Source organism: Crinia signifera, chromosome 3 (assembly GCF_055691185.1).
Source record: "Crinia signifera chromosome 3, ASM5569118v1, whole genome shotgun sequence".
NCBI classification, from domain to species: Eukaryota; Metazoa; Chordata; class Amphibia; order Anura; family Myobatrachidae; genus Crinia; species Crinia signifera.
In genome coordinates, this window is record NC_139219.1 from 150001342 (window position 1) to 150019760 (window position 18419).

An 18419-nucleotide genomic window follows, 5' to 3' on the forward strand; every position below is an offset into this window, starting at 1 on the left:
TAACTCAATGTAACCAATCACTGGTGGTATTCCTGTCACTGGCTGAGCTCAGACAATCTCAAGTACTGCTGAATGGAGCTACGTAGTATTAGGACTAAACAGAGCAGGTAGCACTGCTTGGCAAGTGTGCTATGGGGTGGTCCAATGTACAATATGCTGTGCTCATAGTTCTGCAAGGGCCAGCATTCTATAACACTCATAATAAATATGTTTCTCTGCACTCAGTTTATATGGGATGTGATTAACATGTTGATATTGGGGATGCTGGCAGTTGAAAACCTGGTGCTGGAATCCTGACCGCCAAACACATGACTGGGGCGGGAGTTCCAACATCATTAGAAAAGCCGGAATCCTGAACGCCAGCATCCTGATGACGTGTTGAGGGTCTTTTACCATTATTTACAGATTAATAAAGGACATCTACTAGATCCTGGCGCCGCACAGCAACTCTTTTTTGTCTTTTACCATTAGCTTCGTGGCCAGGGAGGTAGTGAGAGGGGGGCTGAGGGGGTGTAGGGATACGCACTAAAAAAATGGGGGGGGGGTAGGCACAAATAGAGGGAAGGTTAGGCTGGGTGGGTAGGGTTAGGGATCAGGTATGGAGGGTTAGGGTTACTGGTATCTGATGGTTAGCTGTTTTTGGAATTCTGATCATCAGTGTGCCAATGATGGTATTCTGACCACCGGCAATCCTTATGTGTTCCATTTATTCTATCAACATATACCGGACCTTTTTACATGTTAAATATGCTTTGGGAGCTCTCGTTGATATTTAATCATCACCTTCAAGATTCTGTCCAGGCTTATTACCCTGTTTGTAACCGTTGATATTCTACTAAGAGAATCTGGGGAGATGTACTAAGCCTTGGAAAGTTATAAATTGGAGAGAGATACACAGTACCAGCCAATATGCTCCTGATTGCCATGTTAGAGGCTGTGTTTGAAAATGACAGAAGATGATTGGTTGGTAGTTAATAACTCTCCAAGACTTAGTACACTTGCCCCTCTATGAGATGCTATTACAAATAACAGGTGATAATACCTTTTATTCGCATTTTTTAAAACTCAGATTAGAACTCAATACTGTGAACTATTCCAATTGAAAAGCGCAATGGAATTGGCTATGCTATAAAATAAACTGTAAATAATAAATAATGACTATGATTGATACACAATGTATTTCAGGTTCACTATGTTTTTGTGGTAAATTTAATGAAGAAACATATAACAAAGGACTTGTGAGACTCCATCTGCACAACATTGATATTTTCTAAATACGGGTATATCCTTATAGCCTCTATTTCATATTGGTTAATATTGTTCTCATTATTAATGTTGTTGTCTTATGCTTAATAAAAATTTGCCCTAATTATTGAATTGAAAGAGTACTCTCAAAAAAGAGTATTCTTTCCCTCACCGAAATTAGTAACACTCATGGTAGTTAGTATATTCCATTACTTGTGCCACAAAAGGGGGTGTAACTATTATTTATACATGTACTTTTTTTTTTACCAATAGCCGGGGCTTCCAAGAGAGACCAAATGCTATCAAATATTAGACTAGTAATACCTACAGGAGGGGGACCAAATATTTTTTCAGGACTCCCTAGACAAGGCATGTCCAAACTGTGGCCCTCCAGCTGTTGTGAAACTAACATCCCAGCATGCCTTGCCATAGTTTTAGCATTCCCTAAAAGCAAACCTGTGGCAAGGCATGATGGGACATGTAGTTTCACAACAGCTGGAGGGCCATTGTTTGGACATTCCTGCCCTAGGCGATTGAGCCCAATGTTAGGCTGAGCTTTTTATTTCCTTAATTATCATTGACTATTGCTAATGCTTTCTCTTTGAGCTCTCTCATCTGTCACAACCAAGTACAGTATTCCAAGGGCAAACTACAGCTTTATACATTGTTGTAAATACTGTACAGTATTAGCACAGTTTCTTTGAGATCATGGAGTTTGGTTTCATACTACAGAATTTTATGGTCTATTTTACCTTTAGTGAAACAGCACATGAATTAGCTTGAAAAGCAACAGTTTGATGAAATTCCACTTTACTAAATCCCTCACAAAGTGTTTCTTAGAATTCCAACTATTTTTTTTATAAAACATTGCGATTTAAAATTACTTTTACCATAATTTCCCTATCTAGTTAGCGCTTAGAAAATAAAGTGCACTACTTTTAATTAATGTTTCTCCATAGCTTATTTATGTTAAAACAAGGCATATTGTATGTGTTTAAAGTTTGCAAACCCTATATTAGTTTTAAATAGCCACTGAGCAATTGTCCTATTATTCATGATTACACATGAGCTAAATGAACCAGTACATAAATGAATACAGAGTTACTTTGGTAAGTCATATGTCCATGAAAGTAGCAGATAAAAACAATAGGATTCTGTGGGAACTCTTCTTTGGCTTACACAAACCACATGAATGACTATTATTATGTATATCATCACAATATGTAATATCTACAGTATCAGTAGTATAAAATATATACATCTTTCACCAATAAAAAGACTTTAAATGTATAAACAATAATAAACATTTTAAAGGATAGTTACCACCCATATGATATCAGACTTGCCAATATTCATAAAAATATATGAGTACATGATAATTACACAATAACTAAAATTGTGTATGTTTCATTAGGCAGACAAAATTGGTGTTCTATAACTGGTATTTTTGTATATGGGCAATGATAATGGTCTATTCCTATAAGAGTATGTACACATGGCTGGAGTAAACTTTCCCTTCATTTGTGAACTCTGTGTTCTGCTTAAAGCCTGCTGTCTGAACCAGTGATTCCCAAACTTTGTGCCGCTGCCATGGCATTCCGGGATGGCACAGGTTGGGTGTCCATTACCAGATCAAATTATTTTACGGTCAATGTGATAAGCAAAACCAATGCTGGTGGCTGCCAATCAAAAAGTATGTGCACAAACAGAAGAGAAACCCTATCACCATATGATTCAACCTAAGCATGACAGGCAAGCACCATTTACATTACTTCATAGTTTTATTTTTACAAACTTCTCAATAAGAAACTTTTGGCCTAGGGGTGCCATGAAAAACAAATGCTGATAATCTAGACTGCAGTGATTCAAGATAGTTTGAGAACCACTGGAATAAAATGAGAAAATACAGTAATATAAATTTCTATGCAAAATACAATATGTCAGTGACCATTCTCTGAGATCTATCAATAATGCTGTGTGCATAACAGAGACACAAAGGAACACAGTTGAACATATATAACCTTTGTGCACATACTCTGCATTGGAATGTTCCTTAATTCGTAAAAAAAAAAAAAAAAAATCCGTAAAATTTCCTGGCCTATCTTAAATCTGCCAACATATAAACATAAAAATATATATATATTTTATATTTCCAAATTCTATTTTATATAGGAGTGAGAAAAATTTAGCTAAAATTCAAAATCTTGTTTCTGATGTACCTCTCTTAAGATTATTACTCAAGAACTCATCATTTTCAAAACTCAAGTTGTTGTGTGATCTCGAGATCATAAGGAGTTTCTCCTTGTTGGTGTAGTCCTTTTGTGCTGGAGGGGCCTGGGGTACAATCAACCTGTCCATTGGATCTTCTTTATTTTCAAGTTTCATATACCCCTTGCTGTTGCTGCGATCCAGTCTAGGCCAGCTTGGGTGTTTTCTTTGTTCTGCTTGAACTGTAAGTGTAGAAGGACCTCTGTCTAAGTCTAAAGATTTGGAATGTGATGATAAAACATGCAAAGATGTGTTGGATCCAAACTGTTTTCTGGCAGCTCCTGGAGATAAAAGCTGTCCACTATTAGGTGCTGAAACTAGAGAAGAGCTACTCCTAAGTGGTTCCATAATAGAGCAGCTGCGTGATAAAGATGAACTGGCAGGCTTGTAAGGTCTGCTATCATCTGCTGACGGAATCGCTAAAGAATCCATAGATACATTTCTTGGCCTGCTACTACTGATATCTGAGTCTTCAGTAATATTATCGATGTCTGGCTCATCAATGACACAGTTATTCAATTTTATTACAGGTAAGGTAAAAGCATTTATTGATGATGATACTATAGACTTTGTTTCACATTTTCTGGAGCTGCTACTTCTATCATCACCTATCCTGTTTGAGTGACAGTGAAGACCGAATACTGAGCCTGAGCGCTCCATAAGAAGTGGAGGCAAGAGATTTGTAAAGCCTTTGCTGACGCGAGGACTGCTGCCTTCATCCTCAATAGAACTGGAACTTCTGTAGCTTCCAGGGAAGGATGCAATAGTGTTAGCAGCCAACTTAGACGCACATGGGTTATCAGAATGACGGTACTCTGCTTCTCCGTACAAGCCTGAGAATGTGCCATTGACATGCTTTTGTTCTTTTATCCTCATGCTGTGAATATCTATGACGGTTGAATATATATCTCTCATATGAATGACTTTTGTCTCCTTATCTCGATTTTCATGAAGTATAGCATTAGCACAAATAAAAATAAATATACCAATACCCATTGTGAAAGGACCTAACATTTTCATTTTCTCTGAATGTAGATGCTGCTCAAAAAACCTTACCATCATCCCAGTTTCTCTAAGTATTTGTGTTTTATTAACTTCTAGTGAAATCTCTGGGGTTAGAAATGTTTCCTTTTGAGGCCAATACCCAAGTACCGCCATAGCTATCCCTGCTACGGAAATCAAGACCCCCAAGACAAGGAAGAATCCAGATGGAGAGTAAAGACGAATTTTCCCTCTCACAATGACTACATCTGCTCTTGGACGACGTCTTACAGGCTTCTTCTCAGTAGGTGGCGATGTAGGCCGGGACAGGAGATGCTGTGACCTAGATGAGTCTTGCCTCTTTAAGGCTGCCAGTCCTGTTATAACTCCTCCAGTTGCTATCATAGTTAAGTCTTGGAATCTGAAGAGAAAAGAGAAAATAACTTTTTAAAGGTATACATTAAAATATGATTAAAATATTTTTTATTATTTTTTGAAAGCAAACTAATAATTTAAAGTATTTTAGAACTGTATAATGAACCCCATTTTGTGTTTTTTTTATGCAATCTGTTCTTATTAGTTGAAAAAGACAGCAGCAAAAATATAACATAACACTAACAGAATATGTTCCAGTAGACATCATATAGTAGACATCATAAAGAGATAGTTGAACTCAAACATTGCTTGTATGTTATAAAAAACAAACTATACCAAGTCACTTATATAAATACAGCAATTAGAAAAAAAGTAAAGGGAAGGGGAGGTAACCTAGAATAGTAAAAGATAGGAAAAGAGAAGTGAAGAATAAGGACAGGACCAATTTTGTCAAAAAGTGGGAAGCGTGATTCAGGAGATACATATAATCTTCTGTAGACATGTAATAATCAATTCTTCTGAACCACTGAGAGAGGGGGAGAGGTAGAAGATCTACATAAGCAAGGTACTGTATGACAGCTCTAGCTGCATTCATTTTTTTAAATTGTGATATGGGCATATATTTGTTAAAATGAGAATCCAGAATTCGGGAGTAGAAGGGAGTGAAAGATTGGTGATTTTTACAGAAAGAGTATGGACCTGATGCCAGAACTCAGACAGTCCTGGGCAGGACCACCAAATGTCTAAGGGGTTACCTTCTTTGTGTTTTATACATCATCTGATACTTATTGCAGTGAGTAAAATATCAAACATTGTAGAAATATAAGATAAAGGGGTTTATCCAATTAGCTGTGTGAATTTTCAGCCAATAAAATCAGGCAATTTTAGACCAATTGTCATTATTGGCTATCCTATTAGAACCCATTTATATTGGCCAGCAAAGAATGCATTTTCAGCCAATAACATGGAATCTGGAATTAGTTTCTGGATTTACGTGTTTTCATGGCTGATTATGTAGGATTATGTTCAAAATCCACAATCAATGGTGGCTATTGGGTCTAAAAAAATTACAATAGCTAATTAGTTCCTTCTTTATGTTGCTAAACTTTATTATTCTCAGGTTTAACACATATCCTCCTTACATTATACTTATTGGAATAATTCTTATCTCATGATTTGCTTCTTAGGAGATTGCAGTTTGTGAACACTCAGTGCATCTTTTTTTTCCCATCATGCTACAAATACAAGGGCCATCACATCTACATGGCTGTAACTAGGGTTATGCTGATTGTGCTCAGCACACAGCAAATGTGTAGAACATTTGCCACACGGATTCACAGCAGCTGGTGGAGAGGAATAAGGTGGAGTAGGAATGATGTGTATGCATAAGATTGATGGTGAGGAATGAAAAGTTGGAATGATGAGGAGAAGCAGAAACAAAGAGGAGGAGGAATGTTAATGATGCACAGCTGCTGGGGGGTGATGAAGCATGAGGAGGAGAATTGAAGATTGGTAGGAATGAGGATAGAGAATGGGGAGGATAAGATTTTACTGTGGCATCATGTGTATAACCGGCTCTCTGGTATGTTGGAATGTGTGCAGTATAAGAGTTAATTCTTTGTGGTGCAATGTAATGTGTATAAACTGCTCTACTGTATGGTGTAATGTGTATAAGTGACTCTACTTTATGGTGTATTGTGAATAAGGGGTACTATTGTGTAATTTAACATGTATAGTATAAGGGGTACTACTGTGTGGTGTAATGTGTATCAGCAACTCTACTATGTGGTGTTATGTGTATAAGCTGCTCTACTGTGTGGTGAAATGTTTGTAAGCTGCTCTACTGTGCAGTGTAATTTTTATAAGGTGTACTACTGTGTAGTGTAATGTGTATAATGGGTATTACTTTGAGGTCTAATGTGTATAAGTGGCTCTTTTGTATGTTGCAATTTGTATAAGCAGCTGTACTGTATAGAATAATGTGTAAAAGTGTATCTATTGTATAGTGCAATGTGTATAAGGGGTACTACTGTGTGTTGTAATGTGTATAGTTGGCTCTACTGTATGTGTAATGTGTATAAGGTTACTGATAATGTGAATAACACACACTACTATGTAGTTTAGTGTGAACTGGTAGTATTCTGTGGTCAAGTTCCTTCCCCACAAAGTCACACCCCTTTATTTTTGGTGCATGGCTGCAGCACACGATATCCCTTTTCCAAATATGGGGGAGGGGTACCAATTCCTTTTCTGGCACAGGGCATCAAAATGTAAAGTTACAACACTGCATATCTGTACACATATTTACACATATTTAATGCTGACAAGGGTTCAGGTATAGTAACTAAATGGCTGCAGATATTCCAGAAGTTCTCATACATGGTGGTGGCAGTGGTTAAGATGTTTAATAACATAACATTAACTTTATTGGACATTTTTAGGCATTTAAAATATGAACTAAATAAAAGTACGTTGTGATAAAAACAAATGAAATGATTATATATTTTTGTACAATTATACGACTTTAGAAAACACAATACAAATAGAAACTGGGTTTTGGCATTTAGGCCTTTGTAGTTCCAATATACATTTTAAGCAATTATAGTAGATTATTTCAGAGCTACAGTATATTAACATGTCAAGTTACTGTATTTGCCAAAAGCCTCCAGCTATTATTGAAAATGTCATCTAATATCTGTATACACTCTAAGGCAATAACAGAAAATTTGGAAGATATATTATTAATGTTGTGAGGCTGGGAGTGTATATTGCTGGTATGCCCAAAATTGCCATATTGATGTTCTCTAATTGGTGCGCAGACAGGAATTTCATTTCTTGCTTTAATTGATCCAGTATATTTAATTGATCCAGTATAATGAGGCATACTGATGTCAGAACAGCTGTTTATAGAAATGTCATTTGCAGAGGTGTCAATAAATACTGCCTAAAATATATGTACTATCGTGCATACTTCTGTAAGAGCCAAAAGAGACAGCATATACCCTAGATGACAATATTTTTTTTATTTTTAAATATTTATTTCATTTTTTAAGACATTTATATTACAGACTTTTGGATGTGTTTAGCGTGAACATACACGTAATTACATCTCACATATATACCCTTACATTCCAGTACAAACATTTAACATTAAACATTTACAGGTTCATATTCACTCTACTAGTTAGACAATTAAACAATAGTAGGCTTATGGTTTTTTGTTTCTAGGGTTGTATAGAATTCTTAATTTTATTCTTCCTTTTAAACTTATTGTGAGTCTTACTGTTAATCTTAGGGCTCTTCCTATGTCCCCCCAGGTGGTGTTCCTTCCACATATTTTCTCCAAACTTGCCATTTTTTTGTTGTATTACTTCCTTGTAAATCTATCGTTTCCATTTTATATGCATAATTTATTTTACTCATTACAAGGTTTAAATTTGGTGCATGGCTTTGTTTCCAGTTTTGTGCTATTGCAGTTTTGGCCGCAATGTATATCTGATTTATTACGTATTTATTTTTTACTTTCTCCTCTTTGGTATATATGTGTAACAACACCATCTGGGGGGGTCAGGGTTATTTTTTGTCCTGTTACTTGCCAGATTAAGGTTTCAATTTCGCCCCATAGCTCTCTTAGGCCCTTACATGTCCAAAAGATATGCAGCAGGTCACCTCTTTCCTCCATACATCTCCAGCATATATTTGGTTGTTGAGGGCAAAATTTGTTGATTCTTTCTGGTGTTAAATATGCCATATAGAACAATCTTAGAAATTTCTCAATATGAGAACTGGATTTAGTCATTCCGTGAATTGAGTTAAACAGGCTAGCCCATTCCCCTTCATCCATGGACACCCTTAGTTCTTGCTCCCATCTAAATTGTGGTCTGATCTTCTCCTCTAGTTTATTGTTCAAAATATATCCGTACCAGAATGTGATTCCCCCTTTATGGTTTTTATTTTTTATTTTATTTAACAACACATTAGGGAGGTTTTCTAGTGCGTCTTCGGATGTTGGGAACTCAGCCAGCCAGCTCCTTATTTGTAAATATTTGTAAAAATCTACTGTCAAGATATCATATTTTGTCTGTATTTGTGTAAAGGATAATAGTCCTTCTAATGAATATATATCTTTTAAATTTTTTATACCTTTATCCTCCCAATTTTTCAGATTTAGGTGTGGAATGCATTTTGCTATTGTTCTTATTTCAGTTTGCCTTAATGGTGCTATGAATTTATTTTTTGTAGTTAATATAGTGTCCCACACCTTCAAGGTCTCCTTTATTGCTTTAGGAGTAGAGCTAGTTATTTTTCTATTTTTTGCTGGTATCCAAAGTAATTCTTCTACATCTAAATGGCCCACCAAGTCATCCTCTAATTTTACCCATGATTTTTTTTCTTTCCCCACCCAACCTGATACTTGATTTATTATGCATGCTTGTTGATAGGATTCTAAATCTGGAAGTGCTACTCCTCCTTTTCTTTTTGGTCTAACTAAGTATTTTTTTGCTATTTTTGTTTTTTTATTTTTCCATATGTATCTGTTCAGGACCGTGTTGAACCTATTCAGCCAATATTTTGGCAATAGTCGCGGTATTGCCCTGAACAAATACATAAGTTTTGGTAAGAGAAACATTTTAAAGGATGCTACTCTTCCTAACCAGTTGACCTCATGATTTATCCAATCGTTAGATTTCTTTTTTAATTGTTCCAGCATTGGCGTGTAATTATATTCTATTAAATTTTCCTCCCTCTCTACCAAATTTATTCCCAAATATTTTATTGTTTTAGTTTTCCAATTAAATCTATATTTTTCCTTTAATTTCGATAATTTTCCTTCCTCTATGTTCATTGGCAAGGCCTCCGTCTTTTTTTTGTTTAGCTTATAGTATGATGCTTTTACATATTTATCTATAATTCCCATTAGTATCTCTATTGATTTTTCTGGTTCCGTGAACATTAATAATACATCATCTGCAAATAGGAGGACTTTATATTGATCTTTATTAATTACCGGTCCTTTTATTGCTTGGTTTGTTCTTATGCTTTCTGCAAAAGGCTCTATCGAGAGCACAAAGATGATTGGCGAAAGTGGGCAGCCCTGTCTTGTCCCGTTTGAAATAGGGAATCTATAGGAAGTTTTATTATTCGTGTATACATGTGCTGTTGGATTTGAATATAACACTAAGATTGCTTTGAGAAATGTTCCTTCTATTCCAAATCTCCTCAGGACTACCTCCATGTATTCCCAGTTGAGACGATCAAAGGCTTTTTGTGCGTCAAGCGACACAACCATAAGTGGAAGTTCTTTTTTTGAGAAGTGTTCCATTATATTTATTGCTTTCCTTATATTTTCAGTTCCCTGCCTATCTCTCACAAAGCCCACCTGTTCCTCTTTTATTAATTGTGGGAGATAATGGCCAAGGCAGTGGTTAAGATGTTTAATAACATAACATTAACTTTATTGGACATTTTTAGGCATTTAAAATATGAACTAAATAAAAGTACGTTGTGATAAAAACAAATGAAATGATTATATATTTTTGTACAATTATACGACTTTAGAAAACACAATACAAATAGAAACTGGGTTTTGGCATTTAGGCCTTTGTAGTTCCAATATACATTTTAAGCAATTATAGTAGATTATTTCAGAGCTACAGTATATTAACATGTCAAGTTACTGTATTTGCCAAAAGCCTCCAGCTATTATTGAAAATGTCATCTAATATCTGTATACACTCTAAGGCAATAACAGAAAATTTGGAAGATATATTATTAATGTTGTGATGCTGGGAGTGTATATTGCTGGTATGCCCAAAATTGCCATATTGATGTTCTCTAATTGGTGCGCAGACAGGAATTTCATTTCTTGCTTTAATTGATCCAGTATATTTAATTGATCCAGTATAATGAGGCATACTGATGTCAGAACAGCTGTTTATAGAAATGTCATTTGCAGAGGTGTCAATAAATACTGCCTAAAATATATGTACTATCGTGCATACTTCTGTAAGAGCCAAAAGAGACAGCATATACCCTAGATGACAATATCATCTTCAGAGAACAGGTGTCAGACTATTTTTAAATCTCACAACCAAAGGTGCACAGGCTGCAGTTAGAAATACTTTTCCTTTATCATGTGCCATTAGGGAATGTGTAAACAACTGATATTTGTGTTCATGGAAGCAGAAAAGAGCATACTCCATACTGAGACTGTCACAAACTGCAGCTGATGCATCTGAGGATGATACCGTGTTTCCTTGACTCCTGTTGTGATACAATAAGAATCAGCAACTAACACTGTCTGTTTAGATGGTTCCATTCTGCTCACTTTAGGATAACTGTCTGACAACAATTTAATCAGAATCATTTTATTGCCAGGTGTACCAATACAAAAAGCATAATACACAGGAATTTGTTTCCGATAACTACCACCCATTGTGACATTACAAACATACAGTTCCTTACATCGGACACAATAACAGTACACAACATACTTTACGCGACATAGGTAAGAGGCAATTATAGATACATGCAGGGCCGTCTTAACGTATGGGCCTAAAGCCTTCTACCGCCATCGGCAACGCCGCCCCCCCCCCGCCGAACGCACCTGTGTACCACTACACCAGGGCACCCACCACCCTGATAGCAGTTGACACCCCTGTTGCCCATCCCACAGTCTGCGGGCCGCCCGCAGAGCATTACTGGGAGCTTGAGAGGGGACGGCAGCCGCACCAATCACCTGCAGCGGGAGGCAAGAGCCTTACTTCCCCTCTCTACGTAGTCTACGCAGACTACGCAGGGGGCGTGGCCACAGTGGCAAGGGAGTAGGCAGCGTTACCTAGAGCTCCCCGGTCCCTTATCCTGCTTCACCCATCCAGCCTCATCCACAGCGGCACATCGTGACTCACTGGGCAGCACCAGCAACTGTCATCTCCCTGCTGCAGCCTGTGCGCCCTGTTGTCCCCGAAGCAGGTGTGACTTTCGGTCACGTGGACACGGCATCCCTTTCCTAGTGCCTGAGGCGGTGACTGGCATTATCCTCCCTTGCTCTCCCCTGCGCTCTGCCTGCTTCTTGAGGTGAGGGAGCTTTGTGAGTACCCTGTGGCTCTGTGCCTTCATCCTCTGCAACATGCACTTAATTCCTGCAGCGGCTAGGAGCCTGTGAGTGCAGTGTACTCAGAGGCTATTGGAGATTAATTTCTGCAACCACTGCACCTGCACCCTGCTCTGCTGCCCCTTCTGTAAAGTATATATTTAACAATTATACCCTGACTACAGTATAGGGACCCCACTGAACTGTTGTAGTCTGTGTCTGTCGTCAACTGAGGCCGAGCCGAACCATACAATGATTGAAGAACAGAGTACTGATTGGATGATCACTGTGTAGAAGAGTACGAGAAGCTCCTGTGGCATTTTAAGCTTCCTTAATTGCCGGAGAAAGTATAGCCTCTGTTGGGCCTTACCTGCTATGCTCTCTATATTGTGTCCCCATCTTAGATCCCTGGCAATTGTGGAGCCCAATAATCTTAAGGAGTCAACCATAGTTACTATGCTGTCCTCAATAACCAGTGGTAGATGATAGTGTGGGATCTTCCTGAAATCGACAATCATCTCAACCGTTTTTTCTCGTTTAGCAGTAGATTGAATTTGCCACACCAGGAGGTCAGCTGTTCGACCTCGGCCCTGTAGGCAGACTCGTCTCCTTCTGAGATAAGACCTATCAGCGTGGTATCATCTGCAAATTTGAGGAGCTTCACAGAGGTGTCTGCCAAGGTACAGTCGTTGGTGTAGATAGAACAGAGAAAGGGAGAAAGAACACATCCCTGCGGAGCCCCCCGTGTTAGTTGTCCTTGCCCCGAGATGAATTTTCCCACCTTTACTTTCTGCATCCTGTCCATTAGGAAGTTTGTCACCCATGAGCATAACCATTCTGTTATGTCTAAGCTATGCATTTTTTAGTGCAATGAGGGGAGCGGTAGTATCGTGGCAGCCATCCTCGGTGCCATATCAAACTCTCAAACTATCAAACTATCAAACTTCTCTAATAATGCTATGATACCAAAAGAAGGGGGACATTTAATGTACTATGTGTCTGCAGGCATGCAAAAAGATAATTTGGTTTCATTTGTTTTCTTGTTAACGATAAGGAATCTGCATCAGTGTGCTTTCTATATTGATCTGATTATTGGTGACTAGCTGACCCGCCCGGCGTTGCCCGGGAAACCCTTGGGGTTTCTTTATTTCCAAAATTGCTGAAAAATGTCATCTTACAATATGCTGTGCCAAAGACCTAAGATTGTAATTTGTTATAGATTCCACCATAATGTTAGAATGTGTTTGCATTGATACTCAATGACGGCAATGAAATCAGGTGTGGTGTTGTTGTTTGAAACACAACGCTCCTGAGTTGATAACTTGTATGTGTTGATGAATTCCACATCCACTTCTGAGATTTAGCACCTACTGTATGACATATCCTCCAACATCTGAGGGTCAGAAATCGGTACAAAATCAGAAAGGGACGTGGCCACACCTCCATTTCTATACTTTCAAATTGTACAGTTTCTAGGGTGTGTAATTACAGGCGCTGAGTGCGAAGGGACCGGGGTGGGCGTTACTTACCCCGCCATAATTAATTAAAAATTCAATGCTCCCTGCCACTGCCACTCCCCTCACCGAACCTGCAGCAGTCTCTGAGGTCTAGGGATCTGTAAAGCACATGCAACGGGCATCTCTACCAAACAGTGGGGCAGCCCCTGAGTGTGGGAGCAGGTCCACGGGCCTGGCCACATGATGTCATGACGCGACGCACGCTACCCGCACCATTGTAATGCCCCACTGGGAATGGGTGCAATGGGCCAAATTCTTCTTAAACCCGCCGAGCCAATCCACTGATCCAGCCATCACAATCATCAATGGGTGCATTGATAAGGTTTGAGTGTAAGAAGTTGAAGAATAAGACTGAGAAAAAGAATTGCCATGTTACAAAGTGTACAATTTACTCAATAAATCGTGAAAAAAATATAAGTGTACAAAGAAGTACAATCAAGAAATGAAAGCAGGATTAAAAAATAAGTTCTGATTCAAACTGATAATTGTTTGGATGGGGTGGGTTGTGAAACAAATCTATAGGTGGGGGTATGGATATTGTGGGCATAATTGGTGTTTGTTACACCTACATGGGGCCCTCAATTGATGGGATTTTCACTACAGTGTCACGGTCACATTGTCACCATAGGGGGATTCCCAATTGGGGTCCAGGTGGTCTTTTAGGGACCCTTTACAATCCTGTAGGTCTCTTCTCCTTGAGCTTACGGTCTCCCTTAATGATAGTCAATCACTGAGGGAGACCATAGGCTCCAGGAGAAGAGACCAACGGAATTGTAAAGGGGTCAATAAAAGACCACCTGAACCCCAATTGGAAATCCCCCTACGGTGACACTGTAGTGAAAATTTCTCATCATCTGGGTACCCCCTGTAGGTGTACCAAACACCAATTATGCCCACAATATCCATACTCCTTCCACCTATAGATTTGTTTCGCAACCCACCGCCATCCAAACAATTATCGGTTTGAATCATAATTTATTTTTTAATCCTACTTTCATTTCTTGATTGTACTTCTATGTACACATATTTTTTTCACGATTTATTGAGTAAATTGTACACCATAACATGACAAATCTTCATCTCAGTCTTATTCTTCAACTTCTTACACTCATAACATTCAAACAAATGCATGCAGCGCTCATGCCCATCGACCAAACATTATCTATGAACCAAAAGAGTCTGGGAAACCCTTAAGGCAGAGCAGTGCCTGATATCCAACTGACTAACAGGGTGAGTGCAGTGTACCCACTTTGTATTGATCAATGGGTGCATTGGCCAGGACAAAGATTTCTCAGTGCAACTGGAGGACTGGAGAGACGGATATGGGGAACAAAGTAGAAATGGTACATTAGGTACAGTTTTTATTTGCCGGTACAGGCTGTTAAATAAACGGCAAATTATTTTTTATGTGTTCTGTGTGTTTGTGTGTGTCGTACTGTTTTTGTGTGTGTGTGTGTTGTAATGTATGTGGTTTTGTGTGTTATATTGTATGTATCTGTCCAATGCGTAAGTGTGTGAGGTGTGCTATGTATATACAGTATGTGTGTGTTGTGTCTTTGTGTATCTGTGCAAAGTTTAAATGTGTGTTTTGTGTGTGTTGTACTGTTTTTTGGGTGTGTGTGGTGAATGTGGGTGTGTGTTGTGCTGTTAGAGGTATGTTATGTGTGTGTATCTGTGCAATGTTTAAGTGTGTGTTCTGTGTATTGTACTGTTTTTGGGTGTGTGTTGTAGTGAATGTTGGTGTGTGTTGTACTGTGAGTTGTGTGTGTGTGTTGTGTTTATATCTGCCGAATGTGTAAGTTTGTGAGGTGCGCTACGTATATATGTGTGTGTAGTGTGCTGTGCATATCCTGGCAATGTTTAAGTGTGTGTGTTCTCAGTGGCGTAGCTTGGTTTGGGGCGCCCCCCCGCCGTTAATGGGGTAGTGCCTCCCCCCCACCCCGGCCGCCGGTGCCACCCCCCCCCCCCCCCATCGCCGCAGGCTTACCTGTCTGCGCGTCCCGGCTCCCCTCCTGGCTTCAATTAATAATTCTATGCAGACGGACCACGATAAAATGGCCGCCCCCATACCGCAAACAGTTTCAGAGAACTGTCTGCTTTATGGGGCGGCCATTTTATCGGGGTCCGTCTCCATAGCATTGATTGAAGCCAGGAGTTGTGTGTTTGTTGTACTGTTTTTGGGGGTGTGTTGTAGTGTGTATGGATTTGTATTGTACTGCATGCGGTGTGTTTCCAGCGATTTCAGCCCCTATCTCCCCCGTGTGTACACAGCTTAAGTGTGTGAGGTGCTCTACGTATAAATGTGTGTGTTGTGTGCTATGTGTGCTATGTGTGCGTATGTGGTGTACTGTGTGTGCGTGTACAATGTGTACGTGTGTGTGTGTTATGTGTGGTCTATGTATATCCTCAATTATTTCCTAATTGTTTAAAGCCTTCACCATAATGTTAGAATGTGTCTGTCATACTCAATGACAGCAATGAAATCAGGTGTGGAGTTGTTCCTTCGTTCACGGTTTCCCAGATCGTCGATCTTTTCCCCAGATCATCAATGAAGGAAAATTAAAACTTGGTGTTTTTTAAAATTCTAAGTGAAATTTCCCAAAAATGGCTTCGAGGTGCACACCACCGGGTCCAGAGGTATCTTGTTGCCAAATTTGGTGTCTCTGAGTGCCACGGTGTGTCCGCAATGCGACGGACACGCACACACACACACACGCACACAGACTCTTCAACTTATTATATAGATTAGGGCAACTTTTCATTGGAATAAGAAATCTTAGACATCCGAGTCCTGTTGGAGAAAATGCCCTACAGTATATAAATAAAACTTATGTACTTCTGAACTGACACCCCAACATCATTGTCTTCTCTTTTGAACAGCAAATTTCTAAAAACTTTACAGGCAAAGTGATTCCAAAAGGCTACTTGTGATGGATGTGAAATGATCACAAAAATCTAGTTTGCCTATTGTCATTTTCATGGCTAAAGTCCAGCAAATACAGTACAAAACAATCCCATAACATCTGTATGTAAATATATATATGAGTTTGTAAAGCCATAAACAACATTTTAGTGGAAACAGAGACTTAAACACTCATAAAAATGTTGTATAAATATTTGTACATGGCAATGTTAAATACAGACCCTGAAATGATATGTACCACACTCTGACCAATCACAGCGGCCTTATTTGTTACTATTGATAGTGTCTGCAAGTGACTTCTCATTAATGGAGGGGTTGAAAAGGGGGCATATCACATTATCTATTACAGGGATTATATTTTGCACTGAATGCCATACATGGAACAAAGATGGGTACTTGTTTCCTAGCACGGCACCCACGATTTTCAATCGTATGGCATCTTAAGCATTGTATCGCATTGCATACCATATAGCCGCATGCAATGCGATTTTTAATCGTATAAGCACCCTAATGGGTGTTTTCAATGTTAAATGTCCCACTATACGATTTTTAATTGTATAAGCACCCTAATGGGTGCTTACAATGTTAAATGCACCCCCACGCCACCCTCACTATGAACACCAACTTGAAGCGTGGCGACCGCATCGAGCCCACGAGGGGCGGCGGTATGCGTCCTCCGACCTTTTCATACCCCCAGTATCCACGTCGGCGTGGAGTTGATTTTATGTAGTGTGGCGAGCGCACTATCTAAAATCAGCTCCACGCCGACATGGATAGTGGGGGTATGAAAAGGTCGGAGGACGCGTAGCGCCGCCCCTCGCCACGCTTCGGGTTGGTGTTGATAGTGGGGGTGGCGTGATGGTGCTTTTAACATTGTAAGCACCCATTACGGTGCTTATACAATTAATAATCTTATAGGGGGGCCATTTAACATTGTAAGCACCCATTAGGGTGCTTATACAATTTAAAATCGTATACCATCACATTGTATGCCATTGTATGCCATGTACAATGGTATACGATTTAAAATTGTATAACATCGGGTGCCATCGCGTCGCATCGCATACCATTGTCTCGTTATTCCAACCATACCACCTCTCCCCACCAGAAGCTGCACAAAATGTCAATCCTCAATGCCTGCCCTGATATACAGTAGGTGGTGGATTATGCATATGCCTTACAGTATGCAGAGTGCAGCATAAGCAGACATGCAAAACCCAAGCTCAGGGCAGCACATTAGAGCTCTTTTGCCCCCACAACTACAGTTATTAATAAAACACATTTATTGACAAGCTGGTCAATCAGATTGTGATGTCACTCAGGTGTCAAAAGGGAGGAGTAATTCTGGTTTGGAAAAAACATTTTGTATCCCAATTGCACACTAAGGGGGATATTCAATCACCGGCAAGCATCTCCCGTCGGGGAGATGCGCGCCGGGCCCTATTGAGCAGGGTATCTCGGCATAACGAGCCTGAGATCACAAGCTGTCGGGCTCGTTCTGCCGAGAACGGCCAGGAAGTGACAATTTGCCGGCTGCAGTTCGCCTCGTCCCGGCCGCAACTCGCGGCCACGCCCCCTTCTCACTCCCCGGCAGGTGGGACATTGAATCCCGTCTGCATGTTCTCGGTCGCGCTGACCGAGAACGGGACTGGGTCACGGCGGTAGAGCAAGCTCGACTGCCGTGACCCTCACATTGAATACCCCTGAATACCCTCACATTGAATAACATTGAATTGATATTTAGTGAGACATATCTAAATTATAATCAGATACTGTAATACAGAGATCTTGGTTGCATATATCTGCAGATATAGGGCTAAGCCCCCAGGGCGTACATCAAGGCATCTCTGTGTCACTGGGGGACCCCCATTGACACAGAGATGCCTTGACCTACGCCCTGGGGGCTTAGCCCTATATCTGCAGATATATGCAACCAAGATCTCTGTATTATCTGATTATTATGTAGATATTTATCACTCAGTGTGCAATTGGGGAACAGTATTTAATAGACTGCTGG

The 18419-nt window shown here is 39.6% G+C and overlaps 1 protein-coding gene across 5 annotated transcripts in view; it reads right to left on the bottom strand.

Annotated features, from left to right (window-relative positions):
- Window positions 1-545: 545 nt before the first annotated feature.
- TMEM200A (transmembrane protein 200A) overlaps window positions 546-18419 on the bottom strand; it is a 136660-nt gene continuing 118786 nt past the window's right edge. For all 5 annotated transcript variants that reach the window (XM_083176746.1, XM_083176745.1, XM_083176744.1 and 2 more), the window contains one exon: window positions 546-4915. In XM_083176746.1, coding sequence (XP_083032872.1) covers window positions 3442-4899 — 1458 coding nt within the window. In that variant the 5' untranslated portion in view covers window positions 4900-4915 and the 3' untranslated portion in view covers window positions 546-3441. The remainder of the gene's footprint in view (window positions 4916-18419) is intronic.